Source organism: Sinocyclocheilus anshuiensis, unplaced genomic scaffold (assembly GCF_001515605.1).
Source record: "Sinocyclocheilus anshuiensis isolate Anshui unplaced genomic scaffold, SAMN03320099.WGS_v1.1 scaffold119, whole genome shotgun sequence".
In the NCBI taxonomy this organism is placed as follows: Eukaryota; Metazoa; Chordata; class Actinopteri; order Cypriniformes; family Cyprinidae; genus Sinocyclocheilus; species Sinocyclocheilus anshuiensis.
The window spans coordinates 76,058-91,978 of NW_015549581.1; the positions used below are offsets into that span (position 1 = coordinate 76,058).

Consider the following 15,921-nt stretch of genomic DNA (forward strand, 5'->3'; position numbering starts at 1 on the left):
GACACAGTAATGATGCAGTACACAAGCCGCGGTTAAGACAGCTGACTCCACTTTGATGTGACGCACACGCGCACACACACACACACGCGCGCACACACACACACGCGCGCACACAAAACTTTTTTACAACAAATTATATTAGCTGCATAACAATGAACTCCACAAGTTATTTTAAAACTGCTATTTATTTTTTGGTTTGTAAATGGTCACACTTCATGCTTTAAAGGAAAAAGCTGTTTACAATTAACTTCAGTTTATGCAAACAATATTTTATTTAGACTATGCTACCTGTAACTACTCCTCTTAAACGCAAAATGGTATAATGGTGCCACCCAACCAATCTAGTCCCATGTACTTATAAATACCAAGTATTGAGGAGCTGATAAGGAAAATGTGAATATTTGTTTACAAAAAAAGTGAAAATCTGCAACGATCTTAAAGGGACAGTTCACCCAAAAATGAAAATTGCCATTAATTACTCACCCTCATGTCGTTCCACAACCATAAGACCTTTGTTCATCTTTAGAACACAAATTAAGATATGAAATCTGAAAGCTTTCTGACCCTGCATTGACAGCAACGCAACTTCCACATTCAAGGCCCAGAAAGGTAGTAAGGACATCATTAAAATAGTCCATGTGACATCAGTGGTTCAACCTTAATTTTATAATTAATTATATTTTATTTCTTTATAGTAATTAATGACAAAATTTTCATTTTTGGGTGAACTATCCCTTTAAAATGGTCAAATATTGTGCCAGCATATTAGTTTAACACAAATATCACCACATAACGGAACTCTAAATTTACTAAGGTCCCCAACAACAGCATTTGACTTCCAGAAAGTGTAAGGAACCCAAAAATACATGACCATCTTCTACTATGCAACACTAACCACTTCCACACCTGTGTTTGACCACATTTTCTAGCCTGGATCTTCTCATACTAACAGATATCCCCACAGACCAATGCTGGCGAAGTTCTCTTACACAAACACATTTTCTTATTCCTACACCTACTCTGTTTTTTTCTCACACCTTATTCTCTTTTAGGTCAGTGTTTGATGCTGTCAGGCTCTTCCTTCCACATTTAATAAAAATGCCTCTTTGCCTGGAGGTTACATAAAAAAACACACGTGTGAGGCACAGGCTGTCTGCAAGGCCCTGTGAACATGCAGTATTTATTTCTATTTCTTGCTTTTTAGTTTTCAGTTTCAGTTTAGTTTTAGTCCATTTTAATGATACCTCACGTTCTCACAAATTTCAGTACACGATGGCACATATTTTATCAGAAATGTCCCCAATGCTCAAAATAATGCTATCAAAAGTTTAAGGTTTAAATTTTATGTGAAACACACAACAACACACTATACTGCAGTATACTTGTGCACAGTAAAATAATAAATGTGGCGCTGCTTCTGATTTAACAGTAAATTTTCATTACCATTATTCTGATATCTCAAAGGCATTTATAATTCAGCAGCATAGACTGGATTCACTAGAACAACTTGTTGCTGGATTAACCATAATTTAGGCAGTTTATGGCATAGAATTTGTGAAATATATTGAAGTTTTATTTGAGGCCATTTGGATCATGTACACTGAAAAATAAAATCATTGTAGAAGCAATTTTAATTCAGAAACTGATCATTATAAGGTTTTGGCAAGTAACAAGTTACTTCAGAAATGTCGAAGTAGAAAAACTTAAATAGTATTTTCTTATAAAACATACTCCAATCTTTTTTAATGATTTATTTACAGTGTAAACAAGACAATTTCATATGTGGTGTCTCTTTAACTTTTCAAAAATACAGTGGCAGCATTAGCCGCAGTAAGCACTTCGGTTTATTATTCCATATTATTTCAGATTGATCTGCCCAAAAATGTCACATACAAAACAAAAAAGCCTGGAAGAATAATTTACTAAATCAGACTTGAAATTACAAAAACTTCCCCCCCAAAAATGTCTGTAATTGTATTTAGCTTTTGTTCATATTATAGTGAATGTAATTAGATTTTCTTCTTTTACAAACTGCTATTTTGACTTAAAGTTTCACTGCTAGTTTTTGTCTGTAGTCAAAACTACTCTGAAACTGCAGCTTGCCAAACTACTCATTTAAAGTAGCTTTCCAAACACTGGTGTGACGTGTGAGTGACAGTTCTTGTACAGCACAGCTTATTTTTGCGTCTGTTTGCATCTGAAATTTCCCATTGGTTGTCTCCTCAACCTCTCTAGAGACCAAACAGAGAGTTTGTCATATTCGTTATTGCTATAAACTCATTCATCTGTTTCTGTCCAACAACAGGTTGTTCTCTAAGGCCTCTGAGGGCACAGTAGGTAACCAAGATCACAACATCTCTAAAACTTTGAAAGTTTAACACTTCTTCCTTTGCTTCTCATTTTATTTTGTGCTATTGTAAAACACCTTCAACTTTGAGGTCGTAATTTACAGTTTAAGACTGAAAAGCAAAGGAAGAGAGCTTTAAAAAAGATAAATTAAGCTGTGTCTTATACACATCCAATCTAGTGAGCAATGTCAACATTTATAGACTTGGAGTGCAATTACTTGTCAGTAGGGATAAAAATGAGATACTACCACCCTCTGCTGGCACATATCCAGGGCGGCTGTGCAAATGAATGCAGGCAAATGTCCACATGCATCCCTCTAAAATCTGTTGGCGGTTTGTCCAAGTCTTCAACAGGAATTGTTTTTTACCACCTCATACTGTGGCTGTGAATGTTTATCTCTCATGCCTAAAATTTCTCAAATACATCACTATTTTAAAGCTTGATCAAATTTAGAGCGGTAACCGATGACCTCAAGCGTCATATTATATTGCTTTTATAAAATGGCGACAACAACAAATTTATAAAAGGACACCAAAAAAGTGAATATTAATCAGAAAAAAAAAATATTTTGGACTAAGCAAACCTTTTCATAGTAGCTGACGTTCCTCTCTGCTGTGTCGACGAAGGCTGATCGTAGGTCAGTTCTCATGACCTTTTGCCAGCGGGTCCAGTCGCTTTTGAGTGCATTATTTGCCCACTCCAGCCGGTCCTCTGCCTTATCCAGATCATCTCTCATCTGAACACACAAGGATTGGTTGGTTAGCATGGTCCTGTTAGCCTCTGCTGGTAGATGTCATAACTACACCATCAGGGAAATAAACAGCTTCTTCTCTATTGAAGGCCATTCACAAGTAGACAAGTATTCAGATAAAGGTTGTTATTTAGAAATATTTTTAAGATGGAAAAACGCGGTCAAGAGTTAGACCGTTTTTCTGAATTTAGTAGTAGAAAGCGAGTCATCCAAATTTTAATATCAACTATGCATTCTGTTAGTTTTGTGAATTTGTATGTTTAATTTGGCCTCAAAGGAATGTCGAGAGACTATTGTCAGCGTAACTAGTTTCAGGTTTCTTAAAGGGGTCATATGATGCGATTTCAAGTTTTTCTTTCTCTTTGGAGTGTTACAAGCTCTTGGTGCATAAAGAAGATCTGTAAAGTTGCAAAGACTAAAGTCCTTTGTAGAAAAAGAAGCGTTTGAGAGAGGCGGGTCATATAGGACCTCCAAAAATGTACAGTATTTTAAAAATAATGTGTTTTTGAACATTAAAGCTTGTCAACATATTCTGTTACACCAAATAATGATCTTTAAAATAGCATCATATGACCCCTTTAATGAAATCTCCCAAGGGTAGCATGTACAGGATGAAAAGCAATGGTCCTAGTACTGAGCCTTGCAGTACTACATACTGAACTTGTGATCAATGACACCTCTTCAGTGATAATGGTCAGATAAGTACGATTCGCAACATGCCAAATTGCCAATGCAATTCACCTAATGCCAACATAATTTTCAAGCCTATCCAAAAGATTACGGTGGTCAGTAGTGTCAAATTCAACATAAAGCTCCAGTAACACTAATAGAGAGATGCAACCACAGTCAGATGATATAAGCAAGTGAGCTGCTTTATGCTGTTCTTTTGAACTTTCTATTCAAAGAATCAGGAAAAAATATAATGGTTTCCACAAAAGTATTAAGCAGCAAAACTCAACATTGATAATAATAAGAAATGTAATAAAAGGTTGTTGTTATTTAGTCTATTTATTTATTTGTTGAAAATCTGTTATTTATTCTATTGAAAGGGCTGCATTTAACATATATTGCTAAGTACCAATCTAATTGGATCTGTGGTCTCAACCCTAAACCCGCCTAATTCTATAGGATTTCCTCAGACTCGTCGACTAATCCTTCAGATGACCTACTAACTAATTTTGAAAATATGTAGTTTTGCGGATCCCTAATCCTGACCTGTGACTCATAGAGATGACAAGTCATGTAGCTCTGAATGGACACGTTAAAACCACGATGCCACCACCAATATTATCAGAGTAGCTCTTCTGCCATCAGACTGCTGACGAACAGCCATTTTTAGAGTGTTGTAAACACTTTCATTACAGAGGAGTATAACTCCTGTAAAATCCTGCTGAGCATGCAGGAATGAATTCGATATGCTGATATCAACTAGATCGGTCACTGTAATTAAGTTAATTTGTTTCTTGTCTCCCTGCAAGTTGTCTCGAAAATCTAACAGAGTTGTTTACACAATGATGTTAAGCGTATCTGACAGCTTTGAATCTGCTTTCAAACCAGACTATCATAATTGTCAGTTATTCATATTTACTCTGCCCCCAAATTTAGTGATCTGCCTCTGTACTGCCTATGCTACTTTTCAAAATCTTGAGGTTTGTAAGATTTTGTTCTTTCATTCAGCAAAGGTGCATTAAATTGATAAAAAATTAACAGTAAAATAAAACATTATAATGTTAGAAAAGACTTTTATTTTAGATAAAGTTATTTTGAACTTTCTAATCAAAGAATTCTGAAAAAAAAAAAAAACAGTTTCCACTGTTTTGAACATTTATAATAATAAATATTTCTTAAGCACCAAATCAGCATATTATAGTGATTTCTGAAGACTGTAATGGCAGCTAAAAATTCCATCACAGGAATAAACTACATTTTAAAATATATTAAAATAGTTATTTTATACCAATATTAGTTCACAATATTACTGTTTTTACAGTTGTGATCCAATAAATGCAATTAAAATTAAAAGTAGATTTTGTAGCTGAATAGTAGTAAATCCCTCTAATTATTCCAGGGGTGTTGACAAACTTTCGGCCATATTGTGTATCTTTGCACAACGCACAGCAGCTTTCCAGTCACTGCGCAGCCTGTGATTGGCTCACAAGGTGACTGTTAACAACTGTATCATACTCTATTTAATGCACAAGCTCTCTAGGGGTGAAAGCACATCCAGATGACACTCAGCAGTATAAGTGTCTAAACATAGAGAGAGATGAACAGTAAACATGCCCAGTGATGTTGGGAATGACATGCCTGTGGGAATGGTGGCATGCCGGCATGCCAGATCAGTGGGCCAAGAATGAGAGGAACATTTAAGAAAGACAGAGCGAGCTGTTTATTGACAGGTAAGCTAATGAAGGTCAGAGGTAGCTGTCTTTTAGTGCTCCATCTCATTTCCATTGTAGCGTGTGTTCGTGTGAATCAGATGTGAGGATGTCTTGTGGAACAGCAGTTGTGTTTGGTGAGTGGACGCATTGCTCTAGGGACGAGACGTTGTCTACAGCCGCGTCTCGCTTCTGACAAGCAGGCCAGATCATTAGTTCCGCTGATCTGATGTTGCTGTCACCCAAACACACACATTTATACACAAAGCCAAACAAAGTGACTCTAACATCCACTCTTAAAGAAATGAATGAATCATCTTGAGCAAACTTGAGTCACATATTCAAGTTTGTTGACACTACTGAAGTAAGTGGTTCATTTATTTAGACCTATTGGAGAGAGTTTTCCATAAATGGGATGATGATCTTCCACTTGTTTATAGTGACCTTTACTGCCCTCTACTGGACAGAAAGCACATGGCGGCATACTACAGTATTTTTCTCATTAATTTAGATTGAAAGTAAACATACGACAGGAAATGATGTGGAAAAGAGAGAGCAGCAGGATGAGGAAGTGATGCAGACCAGGTTCGAACCCCATAACTCATGTATGAGAATCCTTGCTTTGTCTGGAGTATTTGTGCTAACTGCTAAAAACGCATAGTCTGCTAGCAAACATTATGACAATGAGATTTTTACATTGCTTGTCCACGCAAAACTCTCCTATACAGTTCTGAGTGGTTGCCAGGGTTTCGCTATGTGGATACATTTTGAATAAGTCAAAAGAGCCCAATTTTAAGTCTCTATGATATTATAACAAACCAAACTGGTAGTGAAAACTAAAATAAAAATGAAAACCTAAAACAAAAACTGAATTATTTTAGTTAAAATGAAAGTATTTTTGGTAACTCAAATAAAGATTAAGAACACAACTGGGAAAAAACAAAAATAAACTAAAGTAAGTCAACTTTTGCAGCCCTAAAATACTAAAATAAGAAAAAAATGTAAATAAAAAATGCTGTAAAAATGAGGTAAACTGAAAAAAACCAAATAAATAAATAAGTCAACACATTAACCTTGGCAGTACTGCAAAGTACTCAAATTTAAATAAAGGAAAAATCTGGAAAAAAGTAACAATGACACTGTACAGTAAACTAAATTAAAAACTAACTGAAAAAATAATAAAAAAATTATTCAAGTTAACTCATTAACTCTGGCAGCCCTAAAATACTAAAATGTAAAATAAAAAGCTTAAAATAACAATGATGGGGTAAACTTCCAATCAATCAATCAATCAATAATTTATTAACATGAATGCATTAACTTTGGCAGCCCTAAAATACTACAATTATAATAAAAAAGGGGGTGGGGGTGGGGGAAATGCTGAATAAAATAACAATGATAGGGCAAACTAAATTGAAAAAAAAAACTATATATTTTTTTCAATTTAGTTTGCTCTAGCATTGTTATCAGCATTTATATATGCTGTGTATATATATATATATATATATATATATATACATACACACAGACATACATATAAAATAAAAAAAACTATAATAATCCCTCAACAGAAAACCCATAAAATAAAAATGATAACTGAGGGTTTGCTCAGCCTGATGGGTATGTTGCAACTGGCCCTGATCTCCAAGAAAGTAATAACACACCTCTCCTCAACAAGCCACATGATTTAAGGTTTTATTCATGTCTGTAGCACAAAGTGGAGGGACAAGTCTGAAAAAGGTCACATGCACCACACCTTGATTCCATAAGAAAAAGCCTACTATACTAACATGCTCAGTGGAGTGAGATATTAGGCGGTTATCCACTCAAAATAGCCACAGCATGTTAGACAGCGTTTTAGGAAGCGTAAATGTTGGCACCACACACCACAGCATTCAAACGTAAAGCCACATGCTGGCCTAAACTAAGCAAAAATGTGTGAAACAAAGACAAGGTGACAACACGCCCTCATATCAAGGTGTGGTCACCTCAGAAAAGCCATGTACCATGTCTAATGAACCCTTGAGTAGATAAAGCCAGAAGAAGCTAGTCAGGCCAAGCCCAAGCGCTAAGGGGGAATGTTACCTCCTTAATCTCGCCCTTAAGTTTCTGCTGTTTGACCTCCTCAGGGGATCGTCCCACCAAGCTGGCCCATGCTAAACTCAGCACCTTAGATTCCTTCAATGGACACATGAGCAGTTAACACATAAATATGAACATGTCTGGACTGGAAGTCACAAATCCCGTTTACTGTGGGAATAACATAGTACACTATGAAATTTCAGAAATGCTATATTGGGTTTATATTGGGATATTGGTTAAATCCCTGCAAGCCATCAACTACTAGTTTTTGTAATATTACATGCGCCCTCACCTAGAATGACATTCTAGTGAATCGCTTCTTTAGTGTAAATTAACTGGTTCAAAAACTATTCACAAGGTATTTTTATTGGTGCTTTAGGTCTTTTGTGGCAAAATGTTAAATGCTGCTATTTAGTTTACACTTCATATTTTAATGAAATAATACATATTTTAAAATATCATTTAAAATACTTATATTTTAAAGTACTTCAAATAGTGTAAAAATGTAAATATGAATAATAATTATAATAAAAGTGAAAGTTAATTTAAAATGTACTCTTCAGGTTTACACATTTAAAATCACTAATGATGAGCAGAAAAAATGTTGAAATATTTAAATAAAAAAATTAATTACAAAAATAAAATATTTATATAGTAAATATTTTCCACATAATATTTTATACACAATTTCAAACTTTTTCCCCCCCACAGAATAAAAGATCTTTATACATTTAAATATATAGCTGTATTTTAGGAAGCCCTTGCAACTTGATTTGGAGGTTTGTGTATCAAAAAACTGAAAGTCCTTGGTGTAGCTAACCCCCCCCCCCCTTTTAAAAAGTGTGGTCTGATTGCCATTTAACTAGTTTAAAAGTAACTTGTACCTTGACCAAAGTACAATTTTAAAGTAAGTTCCCCGCTATTACGTATTGTTTAGTAGCTATTTTATGCAAATTTTACACAATGATACAAAGCAAAAAGTGGACATAAGCGTTTTTGCTAAGGAACATATTCAAATACATTATATGGCTTATCGTTTCTTCTACACACTGGGAGTGAGTGAATCTGGAGCATACAATTCTTTGGTTAAAAAAAAAAAAAGGAAAGAAAAATCAGGCCATTGGGGATACCTTCTCATTTTGGAAATGGCCTTTTGTAGTAAGCAGCGCAAGTCAGCAGGGACCGCGCTCAATCAAAGCACATAATTAAATTGACAAGAGAGCAGAGATGCTGCTAAGCTTCTCTGGACACCATTGGTACTTTGTCCATTAATGCCCTTCCAGAGCGTTCAAGCGTCCTGCCCCTGATATTTGATGGAATTGACAAAAATAAACTCAAACAGCCAAAGAGACTTAAATATGGCAATATTAGCTTGGGCAATATGAGTAATATTTGAAAGCGTCCCACTTCAAGAGCGGTCTGGCTTTAAGGGACATCTACAGCGATCTGGAGATAGTCGTATAATCTCTCCAAATTCCTTTTACAGCTTAAAACGCAGCGCTGTCTAATGAAAGCCAGGAAGACAGCTAGAGCTCGGTTTTATTAAAAATAATCAACATGAATTTTCAAAGGAGCACTGGATGGATTACGTGGAGAACTGAAAGAGTCAATAATAGACCTACCGTGTCTCTGTTGGCCTTCTTCGTGGCAAGAGCTTCAGTCTTGGCTTCGAAATCCGCCTGGATGTTGTCTCGCCTCCTTAGTACTGCCTGAAAACCCATGATCGATACTCATGAAGTATGAAAATTGTGATCAATATATTTTAATGAAATTTAAGGCTGGATGAACTATGTAATAAGCCTCGGAAAAACATAACGCTGGCTGTGTTGATCTTAGATTTGCATCAAGGTTTATATCAGACGGGATGACATGCAGCAAACATGATTTTTATACTAGCAGGTCATTTGCCTTGAACAAAATAGAACAGAACATTTTATTTAACCAAAACAAATGAATAACATTCTACATGTAAAGGGATAGTTCACTTAAAAACGAAAATTATGATGCCATTTACTCACTCTCACGTGTTCTGAAACATATGCGTTTTTATTTTCTATTCATTTATTTATTTTTAAAGTAAAAAACGATTTTTGAAAAATGTTTAAATAAATTCCTTCAGTAATGTTCAAAAGTTTGGGGTTGGTATGATTTTTTTTTTTTTTTATTAAGTCTCTTATACTCACCAAGGCTGCATTTATTTGATTAAAAAATGACAGTAAAATTTTTTGAAAACTTATTACAATTTAAAATAACAGTATTCTATTTGAATATATTTTAAAACATAATTTATTCCTGTGATGCAAAGCTGAATTTTCAGCATCATTACTTCAGTCTTCAGTATTACATGATCCTTCAGAAGTCATTTTAATATGCTGAACTGCTGCACAAGAAACATTTCTTATTATCAACATTGAAAACAGTTGTGCTGCTTAATATTTTTTGTTAAAACGGTGATATTTTTTTTAATGATTCTTTGACGAACAGAAAGTTTAAAATAACTGCATGTATTTGAAATAAAAAATCTTTTGTAACATTATAAATGTCTCTACCATCACTCCTGATCAATTTAATGCATCATTGCTGAATAACGGTATTAATTTCTTTGGATTTTTTTTTTTTTTGTGTTCTGCAAATGACAGAAAGTTATACAGGTTTGGAATGCTATAAATGTGAACAAATGATGACTGAATTTGAATTTTAGGGTGAACTATCCTTTTAAGAAAGACAAAACAGAAGCATCTTGTCACTTTACCTTGAGTGTGTCTGCGCAAAGGACGTACTCATGAAGGACTGGAATCAGGTGATCACTGAGATTCTTGACCTGCTCCTCTGTCTCCTTGCAGCATCTGTCCACACAGCCTGCCACGTTCTTCAGGGGCTCGGCCAGCTCCTCCTCTGATTGTGACCACAACGCGTATGTCGGCCCACACTCCTTCAGCTCCTCCAGGTACTCTGTGACAACAACAGCAGCTGGTTTATGCAGCATATCCATAACCATAGCTATAGTCCATGCAAATACATTTCCTTTAAGTGTCAACCAATTAGAGATGAGAATTCACTGAAAAGTGTGTGAATGAGACAAAAATCCAACCCTTCTGCTCTCTGACGATCCTTTGAGTGACTTTATCAAGCGAGATGATCTTCTGACTGAAGGCCTCCACGTACTCCTGCATTTCTGTGAACTCCTGAGGCCGGTTTCTGACCCCTCTGACCGCAGCAGCAACGGCTTTGACCGTATCCCCCATCCGGCTCAGAAACCCTGGACCTTGTTTCTTATGAGAGGTCAGCTCCTGCAGAGGATCATAGGAACGGTGGCATGATGTTACTGAAAATAGACTACAGCAAAATAATTCTCATCTCTACGTTTTAGTCAGCAAAAGCCTCTAATGGCTGAAAATGTGTGCATATTTTCATGGGCGGCCAGTAATGGCAACACCAGTGCAAATAGCTGATAAAACTGTAAGCGTGTATCATAGCAGCCTACGAAGCGTCAAATATCCATTACAGTAAAACTTCCTTTATTATGACTGAAGGGAAGTGAGGAGCTCTTTATAAAGTACTTATCTTAGAGGTCACTCAGCCGGGGCTAAACACAGAAACTGTCACATTATCTGCACGCATTTAACATAATCCTCTTATAAAGCAAAACTGAGATCACATATAGTGAACACACAGAAGGTCAGTGATTATCACTGGGACTGTGTGTGTTTGTGTGTACAGGCAGGTTTTAATGTCCTTATTAGGAAGATAACAATGTCTCTGACAGACAAGCAAAACCTTCCAGTGGAACATCAACACGAGAAAAAAACGGTAATTATAATATAGCACTGCTACATGGTTGCTGAGATGTTCTGGGTGGTTGCTGGGTGATCACTTTCCAGTCCAGGTCAAAAACGCCCTGAGTTTGTATGATATTTTGGTTTCTAGATATGGTTTGGGATGAGTTATGCACCAGAGTTATACTTAAATACTTAAATTTTAATACTTAATGTTTCATACCTCTACTGTACCTTTAAGTATTACAACTACATTAACTAGATTATACATTAACTACATTAACTAGATATAATAAAAGTAATGATAATTTAAAAAATACATTTGATAAATGCATTAATAAATAGCAGAGAACTAAAAAAAATGAATGAATGAGAATGGATGAATAAAAATAAATATAGATAAATGAATCAAATAATAAATTACATTTATAAATAAATGAATTCTATGAAAGGTAAAATAATACAAATGTATACATACATTTTTATACAATTTATCAAAATAAACTATAAAATGTATAAAAATAGATAAATAAATAAAAATAAATAGATAATTAAAAATGAATGAATAAATAAATAAATATGAAAATAAATGCTTAATGTATAAATCAATTGTATAAAATTTATAGGACAGATTTATAGATAACTAAATAAAAATTAATAAATTAGTAAATAAAATGTATAAATAACTGCATTAAATGTATAAAAATAGATAACCGAATGAATGAATGAATGAAATGTATATAATGTATACAAATATATAAATAGATAACTTAATCAAATTCCTAAATCAATCAATCAATCTTACCCCAGATGCTGCAGTGAGAAAGATCTTAAAATCCTCACTGCTGGAGAAAATGGGATGTTCTGCTATTTTGTTCAAAAACCTGTGCAGCGCCCTCCTCCTCGTCTCGATGAAATCTTCATTAAACCTCTCCACCATTCCTTTCACCACAAACTTCTCAGGCAGTGGCTGATGGGACGCAACCAAATCAATGTTTTATGAGAGTTTTAGCACACCACAACCAAAGACATGTTTAAATGGACCAGACCTTTAATTATTTTGACAGGGGAGTGAAATTATGTCAAATTATGGCATCAGTTTGAAATTTAAAACAACTTTACAAGCATATTTCCATGGAAAAATGAATATTTCGACTCTCCTTATCCCATAAACTTCCATAATGTGTTCATTCTCCAGAATGTTTGACAAGCAGGAGACTCACACACTTCACCTACATGAACAATAAGCGTGGGATGAGCTTCTTCCAGACGTCCCTTTAACCACAGGAAGTCCTGGTATCGTCTTCGCACCTCAAACTCACTCGAGTCAAACTCGCTCCGTGTGGTCTGACGTGAGGGAGAATGATGGAAAAGATGAGAGAATTATTCACAGAATCTGACTTAGTGAGTTTGTGCTCAGATCAGTACCTTGGTCATAACCCGGTAGGTTATGTATGTCTCAATAGCTGTTACATGACTCTCTGGGTTATCGACTGTGACAAAAATATCTTTAGTGTCAGCGTCTTCCTCAAACTTGTACTGGTTGATCATTGAAGCAGGGGAGGTCTGCATGGAGGCGTTGAAAGAGCTGCCGTCTGTTAGAGTCGTATCCTACACACCAAAAAAAAAAAAACGTGCATCAGGACACGTGAGGGACCAGCAACACTAAACAGCACGAGTGTTAGACTTCAAGCAAACAACACGTGCACTTTATGTGTTTTCAACCAACTGGAAGTGAATTGGCTTGCAACAAAATTTGATCTATTACTGTAGTACAAAGCTCATAAAAATAATAATAGCCTGGTATTCTTTAAAATATCTTGGAGAATCACAAATAAATAAATAAAAGAGCAACAAAAAAATATATAAACTCCGTTTGTGGTCGTAAGATTTTTAAAATAAGTGCTTTATGCTCACCACCTCTGCATTTATTTAATGCAAATACAGTAAAACTGTAATATTGTGAAATATTCTAATTTAAAATAACTGTCTTATATTTTAATATATTTTAATGTAATTTATTCTTGTGATGCAAAGTTGAATTTCCAGCATCATTACTCCAGTCTTCAGTGTCACATGATCTTTCAGAAATCATTCTAATATGCTGATTTGCCGCTCAAGAAACATTATGTTGAGAACAGTTGTGCTACTTATTATTTTTGTGAAAACCATGTCCATTTTTCAAATGTCAACAACATTTTTTTGAAAGTGAGAAGTGCTGTAAACATGATTTGATCCAAAAATGTCTGCTTCTTGAGCTTAAAACCAAAGAAATCATGTTCCTTCAAGGCTCTTTTGATAATATGTGTACCTATATAAGTACCTATCTTAAACTTCATAATATATTTACTGAACCTAAAAATAACTGCTATTGTTACTAAGCCACATAACCACAGTATCATGCCATAACAGTCTATCGTTATAACTGGATGTAATATTGCGATGAACTTGATTTGTGAGCTGTGTTTGTGAGAGACAGTGAGAGACAAACATCTGATTTTCCTACTGTTTTGCTATCTTTTCCTGGTCCAAACACTGATGCATGCAAATCCCTTTCGTTTAGCCGCAGCTGCTGGAAAAGAAACCTGAGCGTCTGTTTCCTGTCATAACAAACTGGCCTGTAGTCAGCACAAACTGCACTGCTGCTTTACCCAACAAACACCACACTTCCATTCATAACCAGTCACTGCTGATGCTGACAACAACACCAACAGTTAGAGAGAAGCATAAACACTCCAACTACAAATGAACGTTCGTCAAGAATAACTTTGATGTCAGACTGACAAAGCTTAATCTGAATGTTTAAAAGAGTTTAGAGATCGCATCTGAGTGGTTGCTAGGGCATTCTAACTACTGAGAACTGTTAGGGTGTTCTGCCCGGTTGTTATGGTGTTCTAACTGTTGCTGGGAATTGTTAGGGTGTTCTGCCTATTTGTTAGGGTGTTCTAACTGTTGCTAGGCATTGCTAGGATGTTCTGCCTAGTTGTTAGGGTGTTTTAACTGTTGTTAGGCATTGCTAGGGTGCTCTAACTGCTTGCTGAGAACTTTTAAGGTGTTCTGCTGAATTGTTATGGTGTTCTAACTGTTGCTAGGCATTGCTAGGTTGTTCTAACAGTTTACAGGCATTGCGAAGGTGTTCTAACTTTTGTTAGACCTTGCTAGGGTGTTCTGCCTAGATGCTAGCAAGGGTGTTCTAGCTGCTTGCTGAGACTTTTAGGGTGTTCTGCTTGGTTGCTAGGGTGTTCTAACTGCTTGCTGGGAACTGTTAGGGTGTTTTGCCTAGTTGCTAGGGTGTTCTCTAACTGCTTGCTGAGAATTGTTAGGGTGTTCTGTTTAGTTGCTAGGGTATTTTAACTCTTGTTAGGCATTGCTAGGGTGTTCTTAACACTTGTTGGGTGTTGCTATGGTGTTTGCTAGGAATTGTAAGGGTGTTCTGCCTAGTTTCTAGGGTGTTCGAACTGTTGATAGGTGTTATTATGGTGTTTGAACTGTTGTTATGGTGTTCTTATAGCTTGCTGGGAATTGTTAGGGTATTCTGGCTGGCTGCTAGGTGTTAGGGTGTTTTAACTGTTACTAGATGTTGCTACTGTGGTCTAACTGTTGCCAGGCATCGCTAGGTGTTGTAACTGCGAATTGTAAGGGAGTTCTGCCTAGTTGACTGACTGCTAGTGCTCTACTGACCATCGACAGCCAGGCGGACTTAAAAGACAGACAACCAGATAGACAGTCAGACAGATAAATAACATGTTCGCGACAGTGAGACAGACAGATAAACTCAAATAACAGAGGTGTTCGCACAGGCTGCATCTATAGGCTACTGAGCTGATCCATGAGATTCTGACTATTTAAAACTAATCATCTTGCATCAAATGACGAAGTCTACAGAAAGTACAACAGTAAAAACTCAGAAGTGAAAAAAATGCATAGCATGGCAGCGCCTGATCGCTGACCTTTGGAACTTCAGATCACAGCAAAACACCAAGATTTCAGTGAAAAGTTGAGATTTCTACGCCATCGATTATGTAGAATCAAAAGATATCAACACTGAGGTGTCGGTTTCACACAACCGATCGAACAGCCTGCGGTGGGTATCAGTTGAAACCAGTTGATTATAGATTACCTTACTGAAAACTTCCAAGTCATCGTCTTCGTCTAGATCTAATATTTGCCCGCTGACGTCTGTCGGAATCGCAGCCGAAGAATTGCCCGATGACACGGTGTTGTCGACAACAGATCCACTCATCGTTGCTCAAATCGCTACTTTGCTACAAGTTTTCTGGACTTCATCGGTTTTTCGCACAACTCTCAAAAGCTCAGCCGAGGGCGGATCAGGCTCAACTGCGCAGAATCGGAAAGGGCCGAGAGTTGAGCTCTGCGGGACGCCCACGTGAAGGAGCGTGTTTACGGTATTTGGCTTGATGTTATGGTTGGTTTTTGGCCAACAGATCTTGCCTTTAAAGGTTATTCAGTTTTGAACTGTGAAATAATAGTGATTAACATCAAATTAGTGTTTTAAAAGTTTAAAAGGCTTATACGTGTGTGTGTGTGTGTGTGTGTGTGTGCGTGTGTGTGTGTGTGTGTGCGC

General features: G+C 36.2%; 1 protein-coding gene across 2 annotated transcripts in view; it reads right to left on the reverse strand.

Moving 5' to 3' along the window:
- LOC107657761 (sorting nexin-7-like) overlaps positions 1–15,736 on the reverse strand; it is a 20,466-nt gene extending 4,730 nt beyond the window's left edge. The window contains exons 1-9 of one of the 2 annotated variants that reach the window (XM_016445984.1): positions 15,457–15,736; positions 12,765–12,947; positions 12,573–12,683; positions 12,142–12,306; positions 10,652–10,850; positions 10,313–10,512; positions 9,183–9,269; positions 7,564–7,656; positions 2,933–3,085 (exon numbers count right to left, since the gene is read on the reverse strand). In XM_016445984.1, the coding sequence (XP_016301470.1) occupies positions 2,933–3,085; positions 7,564–7,656; positions 9,183–9,269; positions 10,313–10,512; positions 10,652–10,850; positions 12,142–12,306; positions 12,573–12,683; positions 12,765–12,947; positions 15,457–15,579 (1,314 nt within the window). In that variant the 5' untranslated portion in view covers positions 15,580–15,736. The remainder of the gene's footprint in view (positions 1–2,932; positions 3,086–7,563; positions 7,657–9,182; positions 9,270–10,312; positions 10,513–10,651; positions 10,851–12,141; positions 12,307–12,572; positions 12,684–12,764; positions 12,948–15,456) is intronic. The other variant, XM_016445985.1, reaches the window with a different exon arrangement.
- Positions 15,737–15,921: the final 185 nt, after the last annotated feature.